Consider the following 9,967-nt stretch of genomic DNA (forward strand, 5'->3'; position numbering starts at 1 on the left):
CCAATTATACGGACCTCCGGAAAGAAGTCTGAAATCGCACTGATAAGTGCGCTCTCAAAGTCACACACGACTTCTTTAGGAGTGAGTTTCCGGCCAACACAATCCTCGGTGCAGCGTAGCAGCTTAATATAGGATTCCTTCTGCATGGACGTAGTAAGGGTGAAGATAGTTGGAACGTATAGCTCAGTTGAAGGATCATAAACCATTATTGTGACACACTGCTTGTAACTAGTAGGGGCACAGCGGAACGTGCCATCTACAAACCATGACAGGTTTTCGAAACGCAACAAATTGCGTAGTTCAAGTTGAGCCCATGCTATGACACGATCAACGCCAGCAGAATCTTTTTGAGCTTTGATATCGTCATGCCAAGCGTACTGAAACTGGAAAAACCCTTGCATCGACCCCCTCACTTTTGACATTGGAGGGAGTTCAACGGAGCGATCGCGGTTACCACCGGATTGTTTTCCGCGAGCATACCTCACGCGGTTTTCGACTGCGCTCTTCGCTACACCCCTAATGGAGGTCCTGGCTGCATGTAATATTTCTCCATAACGTGAAACCATATATCACCCTGAGTCATATTTGTTTCAACTGCTAGCTGATCAACATCCTGCAACATAGCCTCGCTAACATCTGCGCAGAGGGTAGCACCCGGTAAGCCGACTCCATCTCGTAATGCTGGATTGAAACGGCATGTATGAGGTACGAGACCACTAAAATCAAAGGATGCTGTTTCGGCCATATATAGAAAGCTTGCTTTGCACTTTTTGCGATACGAGCTGCACCGATACGAGATCTTGACACCTGTTATGTTGGCCCGAGTATACGCGTAGCCCTGATAGTACACTTTGGTACTACCGTCCCGTGCTCTCGACACTGAAAGCTATCGTGAGGCTGTCGCTGTGTTACAGTGCTGCATGGCTGCGTCATCCTCTGCGCTCTCCAAGCAAGTCAGAAGAGAAGGCGATGAACACGTTGTGGACAATGCTGCTGCGGATTCTGCCGTTCGTTGTGTTAGTGGGGAAGATAGTGTCGCTTCAGTAGGAGGGCCAATGACGGGTGTTTCCCCTGCGATACGATTATGCGCTGAGGCCGCGTGTGGTTGCATGTTGCCGGTCCCGAGCGCGAGGCTGTTGGGGAGTATATGGGCATCGGGCGCATTTAAGTGGATTCGCTGGGACCGGGTGTTTCGTCCAGACATAGAAGAAAAACGAGATCGTTCAGGTCGAGTCGAGCGTCGAGACGACGTGTTGATGGGAGGCGGACGAGTCGTTTTAGTTCTACGCCGAGGCATTCGTATTGTTGGGTTTGCAGAAGAAGAAGTAGTTGGAGGAAAAGAACTGGTTTTTGTGCCGATGCAGAATGCTTTGTGGTGAGGAACGTTGTGAATGGGAAGCGTTGCGTTGGTTTCATAATTACGATGAAAAAATTTGCGAATGCGAAGCGTTGCGTTGGTTTCATAAGATTGAGAAATCTCCGACACGCTGGTATCGTAACTGCATGCATTCTTCCATATGTGACCAGTTAGCATTGGTAACGTGACCAAATTGTAACTTCCGTGACCGATTTGCACTTCCAGACCGTGACCAAGTGCTCGGATTGACCAATTTTCACTTCTTCGGTTTAAATCCTGGCCTGTGGACATACCGGCGATACTGGCCCGTACGCAGTAATTACTCATGGGATTATGAACGGCGGTAAATACGAGAGCCACTATCTGAGATCTTTAGCATAACGCTGAGGCTCTCGATTCAGGGTAGCACGATCTGGTGGTGTGCCTCTGGTGGTTGGTACACAACACTGAGACCGGTTGCTTGTATATGGCGAGCTGATACTTCGTCATTTCAGTGATCACGGCTTGAGATAGTAGTCGAACGAAAGATAAACCGCTGGGAGGTTAGCAGTTAGACACTCAGCAACTATATGTCGAATTAGATGGCGCAACCGAAGCGCGCAGCGGGACAACCCATGCCTTCGTCAAAAGGAAACTGAATCCATTGAAACGGACACTGGAAATTGCTTGTTCGTCGCAATAGCACAAAAAAAATCACTCCTAAATGCGGCGATGTTAATCTGGTGGGTTGGATTTGCGGCCCGATGTCAACACCGACATCTCGCTACACCAATGCATCACCGCTCATGAATCGCCTATATGTAGCAGAAAGATCACGTATCATTCGTGAGCACCACAACTGCCGCTCTCGTAGTTATTGCGGTCGTATTCAACACGAATTAAGCGCTCAACGTACCGACATAGATCGAATCTTATAGTGCAATATCAAGACTTGTATGATTGGCGTAAACCACTTGATGTTGCAGAAGAATCCGTTATTCAACGCTTCAGTGTTTTTTTTCGCGATTGTTTAATTCCATCATATTATTTCACTCTGTCGCAATACTGTTTATCTTACTGTATAGCGGCTATCGTTCGAAATGGGACCAAAAAAACTATGGCTCTTGACTTGGGTGAAGCTGCACCCAAGTTAAGTACTTTAGAAAATACATATTTTCAAGGAATTCTAATAAGTACTTTTTTTAATGCCGAACGGGATTTTGACTACATTCACGTTTTAAGCGTTGCACTTAGTGTATAGTAATACGAGTCGGTGAGGAAGATGTAATAAAGACACTGCCGCAACGATAATCATTTTCCAAGAAACTGTGGTGGTTTAGATTTGAGTAAAGACTTCCTAGTTGTCGCGATTGGACTGGTACGTTTCCTACTGTATGACGTGGACGCATTCGTATACGACAGACACTTGCAAGAACGATTACACAGCTTCCCAAGGGATCGACAACGCACCTCTTCGAACCACAACCAGTCTTCCACGTGCAGGTTGAATCTTCAATGGATAATCGACGCAATCTCTTTCCACAGTTCGTGGTAGACATTTCTGGTAAAAATTATCTCAACATTGTCCTCCTCATGAGCAAAGTTGTCTGGAGCCACAAATATTCCTTTGATCAGCATATTGTGTGATTCAGCAAGGGGCCTCCACACAGTGAAAAATGGAGACAGCGGCGAATGCGTCTTGCCAATTGTCACGTTGATGCCAACAAGCGTCGAATCGGTGACCAAAATCATATCGACGCCCGGATAATGGAAGGTTTTTGGGTCCAAGAGGATCCACCGCGACTTGTTCTTTTTTTTCGCAATCGCCAATGTCAAAGTTTCGCGCTCGTTCATTGGTTCAAAAACCTGCCTCGTGATGGTCCAACGGTTTAGTAGAGGATATTTTCCAACTACACCTTCCTTGCAAATTTTGGCCTTAATTATTTCTTTCACATTAAAGCCAAGAGTCGATAGATTTGAGCAACGCAACCGAAGATCAGTCCATCGCATCAGTAAATCATCATTCGCCGACTTCATCGTCCACACGCGGTAGAGCAATCGCATTACAATTTCGTTCGTGGCACGGAGACCACGCGTGCGATCTTTATAGAAGAAGCGAAAATCCACAATGTCGGAGTCTGACACCGAATTGACCGATAGCGTATATACCTTCCACACTAGATCCGCGTCAATGTTGGCATAGAATTTCGTGAGCAACGCCATCCAATCGCGCACAGACTCGTCTAGCTGGACGCGGTGTACAACTCTCTCCCAAGAATCACCATCGGTGTACACGCGCGCGAAGACAGACAGCAACGATGGGACTCTGCCCGTCAATAGTGCCAATTCTTCACGATGCACGGTGAAAATTGCCCCATGGTTCTCTAGCCAGACTTCAAACTCGGCGTCATTAAACCCCCCGTTATATTCGTTGCGGTCCTCACTGGTATTTTTATGAAATAGCTCACGCCACGTGATGGTATCCATTGATGCGCCGTGAATCGTCACACGTCGCGAGGTGCCGAAACAGTTCAACAACCGCTCCCTTGCCATTCGACACATTTTATCTTTATCGACAATAACGTTCCATTGATCGGCCACAAGAATCACGCGTTGATCCTTCAATACATCTCTTATATCTTCGATCGTTGTAAGTTTCCCACTAAAATCTGGCATATTCAACACAATATTTGGTTCAGAATCGTCACAACAGCAGCTGCGCTAGCCCACAATTCCCGACAATCGGGAATGTAGCACACAAATGGAAAAGATCCGTCTTCGCGCTTGATCTTATGCTTCAGCAGCAGCAGCACCAACACGGCCAGCATGTGCGACTTGCCATACCCAATTGTTCCCGCAACCTTCACCGTGATAGGGCGGCCTTTCAGCCACAAGTTCACAATTTTATCATACAATGGCTTCAAACTCGACCGGGCTTGATACGTGAAAGTACGCTCATTAAAACGATTCGGTGTGGTCCATAACGACGGAAACGGCAACTCGACAGTCGACTTCATGTCAAAAATATGATTCACGTTGCAGTCGCGAATCGTCCTCATCAACTTTTCTGCGGTAGTGGATCGGCTGTTACGAGCACAGCGAGGCTTTTTAACTCCACGGTGTGGTTCATTAGGCATGCGTTTACGGTCTCCTTCGCGCGTGTGCAGCGCCTCGTCTGGAATCAGCGGAGAGAAAGGTGTGGCTGTTGGAGGCTCGAGGATGGGCTGTTGCAGTTCCAGTTGTTGAAAACAAGCATTCAGCAGCTGATTCGCATATTTCAGCAATTGTTTGGCATCTTTTAGCAATTCATTCTCATCCTTCACGTCTTGGTTCAGCTCACGATATCTGTCATTGTCGTCGCCATGTTTGTCCTCCCAATCACAAAGTTTTTTTCTTGCTTTTTCAAGATATTTTCTTGCTGAATCTACACCTCTTCCTGCTTCTCTATACCGACGTTTCGCTTGTTCATAAGAGCGTTCCTCGTCAGTAAGCGCGACCGCTTCTCCTTTCGTTTCCTCGTCAGACATCTTGATGTAGAATGCAGTCTCCGATCAATATCTTCATAGTCACAAGCCATCTCAATTTAGTTACAACCAACCTATCATAATGGGTGTTCTAAATACTGTTTAGAGCTAGTGATTTGAAGAAAAAAAAAGGTTGCTTTTATCTGACACAAATGAGTTTTTATTTTGTTTTGCCACTACTAACATTCGAGGCATTCTTAGATGAATGCAAATTTGACAAGTTTGAGACGGCGAACGACATCGTATGGAGGCTCGATTGATTCTAACGTTCTTAACTCATTTCAAACTAGTTAATTCGGTCATTTACAAACTCAAAAAATAGTATCATTTTTATCGTTGGTATCACTAAGTGAAAATGACACGCAAAAAACATTCGTAGCCAGTAGCACGACCGACGCAGGAGTATTGTTATTTCGCGTTGTGAAACATGTACTGCAAAAAGCAAGTCTACCAGATCGGTAAAATTCCATCATATCAAGTACAACAGGATATCACAATATGGGCGCTTGCCTTAGATGGGCAATCGATGTGTCATCATGTTTGTCGTTATTCGCCCAATACTACTTCGAAGTAAATATTTAGGTCGAGCCAAATGATGTCGTGTTTCAAATCGAGAGTACTTTCATCAAAAGTAACGCCGATAAAAAATATGATTTGGTGCTTGTTAGGCCTGTTTCATACGACTATCCTGAGTTGCTTAAGCACCACATAGGTGAGGCATGATCCTTTCTTCATTTTAGAATTATCGGCCATGGATTGTTATGGTTATTCATATTGGAGGACCTGAAAATTATTAAAACGTTCATTCGCCATGTGCACGGTTTGTTATCGTTATTGTCGTTATGTTACGGCACAAATTGGATAGACTGTATTTGAAGTACTTATGTTTGTTTCAGTATGGGAGCTTATCCCGTGATGACAACGAAATATTTGATGACCAAAAACAAGAACCGGATAGACTGTTCACCCTGATCGGGAGAAATCAGCAGCTCCGCAGCTTGCGCTTTTTAGATTATCAAAACCAACCGGCCGGAGTCCAGATCCACATTTCGATTTTCTTCTCCAGATCCAGGACTGCAGTACAAAACACTATGCGTCAGCTATACGTGCTGCTGTTTACAATTTGTTTGGCTATCACTGTATTTGATGGTCAAGCTTCTGAAGCTGTTGCTGAGCATCGTCAGGGCTCACCTCGTTCTACCGCCGAAGCTGGAATCCATGAAATACCCGGTCACCGACTCTTAAGGTCTGTCAATGTTGAGAAGAGCGGTGTCGAGTCTGAAGAGAGGGGATTCCCAGGTTTGTCAAAGTTAAACGAGTGGTTCAAAAAGGGAAAATCCAAGATGAGCGACATGCAACTGCGGGTACAATATAAGGACGTGTCCAAACACGGCATGTCGGACGATAAAATCACCAAAGCATGGGTTCAGCAAGGGAAAGTTGGGGATGATATCTATTCGCGCTGAATTCGACTGAAGAAGTCGGACTTGGAAGCATCTAGACTCTTGTTGAAGCAGAACGTACATCCAAAGGATCTCTATGGTCTCTTGACTAGACGCGGGATGGACATGGAGAATGTCTACAAGCTTTGGAGAGACCTCGAGCTGGACGAGACTCAACTCTATAATATTTGGGTGACGTTGCCGGAGAAAATACGAAAAACTGACGATGAAATCTTCTCTGCTTGGTTTAACGCAAAAAAGAGCATACGAGACGTTCACAAGCTGTTGCGACTCCACATCGGCGACCCTCACCAAAATCCTAACCTCAAATTTTGGTTGGAATACACCCATTTCCACGATGCGAAGTTGGGGATCAAGCCCTAAGAGCATCTCCAGCGGTAGGTCACGAAGGTAGTTTTAACTAAAACGTAGCATGTTTAGGACTCAGAAAAGTTTTATTGGCCCCAACGGTAGGACATATTGCTGGTTTTAGCTTTAGGAGGTCTTTACTTTGGTGCTGCGAGTATAAAAGAAGACTCGAATTTCAAACGTTTTGACTTGATTTCACTGATGCGTATCATCGATCAAAAGAAAACCGCCGATTGCACGCAGCCACTATTCAGCATACGGCTTAATTGGATTGATGGTGAGCCACGCTGTAGCGCTGGACAGGCGGTGGACGTAGCGGTAACGCAGAGCAGAAGAGAACATCGACAACTAGATGAAGTATGACAAAGGTACTTTATACGAGTGAAAACGCTACTTCCAGCTATCTTAGCGAAGGAAATGATCAACGACGACTTGGTCTCAGCGCTCTTGGCTCTATGATCCCGTATATTTGGCGAATGTTCCTAAAATCTACAGACACCAAGAAGACAAATCAGATACTGTTTGACGCCTACAATTCCCTTGGACTACTTACATCAGAATTGATGCTGGTGCACATCCGGGTAGAACGTCAATCATTCGCGTGATCAATTCAGCAGCATTCACCAGTTTTTGTAGTGGAATTCTGTCTTCTAAGACACGATGGACCCAGCTATCGACTACTTCCCCGATCTCCGATAATTCCACTCGCACTTGATTTTTTCTCGCAAACGAAATGATTCCATTGAGTTCGTGGAAATACACGTCACACGCATTGCGGTAGTACAGAACGAGGCGATGCACTCGCAGTCCAAACAGCACAGAGTTCATACTATCCAGCATGGAACTTGTCTCTGCAGCAAACGCCCGTATCGTATGGAAGATATCGACGTAGTGAACACCCCAATACTTCTGTAAGCTCTTGTAACTAGCAGTCAGAGACTCGTCAGGCTTCCCCATGCCTCTAATTCTCTTAAGAACCGCGGAGAGCTGACTCAACAGAGCTTTCATCGTTGGATACGTGGTACATTCCAGCGGAGATCGCCACACAACGTCAGCCAACACAGTCATGGCCTTGTCAAATGTTTGCCAGGTGTTTGGGCCCATTTCTTGGCCTTCAAGCTGCAACACTTGGGTGTTGGTTTCTTGTGTTTGATCGAGATAGTTCTGAATTCTCTTCGAAGATTTTGTGTTAAATACGTCGCTGTATGCCAAGCCGTGAGCAATCGCCTTGCCCATACGAAGATGCGCCATGATCCTCTCTTTGGCACCCGGCTTCACAGTAACTTCCTCACTTCCCATGCGCTTTGATTGGTACCTGACGATGTCAGGGTCGTCACGAGCTCTTTTGATACCGCAGTTTGTGTACGCACCCTCGTCCATTCGGTATATTCGGCATGACGCAGCACGAAGCCTACCACGGGTATTTTCACTAACGTAGAAACTATCACACAAAGTCAGCTAATTAAACCCGAAGAACCACAGATAATACATTGCTAATAACGTACGTTAGAAGCGACTCGACCACTTGTCCCGGAAACATGGAGCTGATCTGAATCAACTCTTTGGTCATAGACCGTTTATATCCGTCCAGAGATTTTCCGACTCGCTTCAACCAATGAGATAACACGAGACCAATGTCGTTGAATTTTTTCCAGGACTCTTCTTGCCAGATCAAAGGTTCCTCGGTATTCTGTCGGGATATTTTAAAAGCGCATATGCTTCGAAGCTTCTCCCCGAGGTTTCGTACGGCAGATTGAAGTTTGTCCGGGTTTGATTTGTCCCATGAAGCCCGCTCGATGTCTTTCAAACAGGCATCCGTTCCATTAAAGCAGTCCAACAAGCTTTTGTCGCAGCACCTTGGCATTTCATTGCTAATGGTGCTGTCTCGACCCTCTTTCAAGTCAGCATCTCGAGTACAGTAAATGGCCACTTTCATGATTTGAGCTTTCTTGGCAAGAGGCTTTGGCTCATCGTTAGCCACAAGTAGCGTTTCGTTTGGTACAAGAGCACTACTCTGCTGAACAGCCGTACGTGTCTGTCGTTGAAACCCCAGACTGGCCTCATAGTTGTCTTGTTTCTTTACCCCCACGGTACCAGTTATCTGACACCAACTCCTGTCACAATAAAAATAAATAATTTAGTTAGTTCAATAAAAATATCAAGTAATAAAAATAAAGACACGTACTCGTGCAGGACTGCAGGTAATGCGCCAGGAAACCGAGCTTCAAACTCGCGAAAATAACTACTGACCAAAAGCGCGTCAACTTTCGAGCACTTGACTTGCGCTCTCGATAGAATTTGCATCCAATTGGCCAATTTGTAGCCAATTTCCCTGAAACGTATCCATTCCTCCTCTGTCCGCGGTGCTTCTCCCACCACATCTTGACTCAGCTGATAATCAGTACAATCGCAGATATATTTCCTCAATAACGTTAAGAGATAAGGAAGCAGTTGATTCGCTTGAACTCCGCGGTGGCGTTCAATCAAAAATCACGTAATTCGCCATAGTTTCCAGAGAATCGCAATTATCACGACTACAGTACGTGACAAGGTCATCCCGACATTTTTGCACTGGCGCCAGCACTGTCGCCACTTTCGAGTCTTTTGCCGTATTCTCAACATCAGTGAGGTCCTCTACAAGCTGTATGAGCCATGAAGGCTTCTGAGATATCGTTTGATACGTAAGAACAGAGACCGCAAAGTCCGTAGCCTTTAGAAACGCCAACGCCACTTTTTCATCCACGTTTCCATCCGTCAGAAGTTCGAGAAACTCTCGATTGGCATCCAACCCATTCATCTCCACGATTCTTCTCCAAGTTTCGACAGTTTCTACATCCTCAGGGTCAATGACCATCTTTTCCGCGTTCTTGGCTGCTGCAGTGTATTTTTCCAGACTCGATCGTTTCTCTGACTGGTCCTTAGCAACAGTTTCATTGAGATTGTCGGAGGTTTCGGTATTTTCTTCATTTTTTTTCTACAAGCCACAAATACCACATATCAATTTTAAAATAATATGTATAAGAACAAGTTTAATTTTTTAGATAATACCCACATGGGTGGCTTTGAAACACGACACGTGGCTAGCGCCAATAATTGTGTTGTCACATTCTTCAGACCCATTTGCGCACACTCGACGCTTTCTATGAGCCCCAAAAGCTTCTTCTCTTCTGCTTCATCGAGCTCCGTAGAGCTATTTGAGGCTAGCGTACCCGTTAATCGAACGTGTAGCTGGACGACCTGCGTAGCTCGCAGAAGCTGTTGCTCCACATCTTGCAGCTTTGCCGCGAGTGTCATGT

At 45.6% G+C, this 9,967-nt stretch overlaps 1 protein-coding gene across 1 annotated transcript; it reads left to right on the forward strand.

The window, feature by feature from the left end:
* Positions 1-5,951: 5,951 nt before the first annotated feature.
* PITG_16188 (secreted RxLR effector peptide protein, putative) lies at positions 5,952-6,326 on the forward strand (the record flags this gene model as incomplete). Its single annotated transcript, XM_002897554.1, has 1 exon — positions 5,952-6,326. One exon carries the CDS (start codon positions 5,952-5,954, stop codon positions 6,324-6,326), a length of 375 nt encoding a protein of 124 aa, XP_002897600.1.
* Between the last annotated feature and the right edge of the window lie 3,641 nt (positions 6,327-9,967).

This window comes from Phytophthora infestans, genomic scaffold (genome assembly GCF_000142945.1).
Source record: "Phytophthora infestans T30-4 supercont1.43 genomic scaffold, whole genome shotgun sequence".
Classification (NCBI taxonomy): domain Eukaryota; phylum Oomycota; class Peronosporomycetes; order Peronosporales; family Peronosporaceae; genus Phytophthora; species Phytophthora infestans.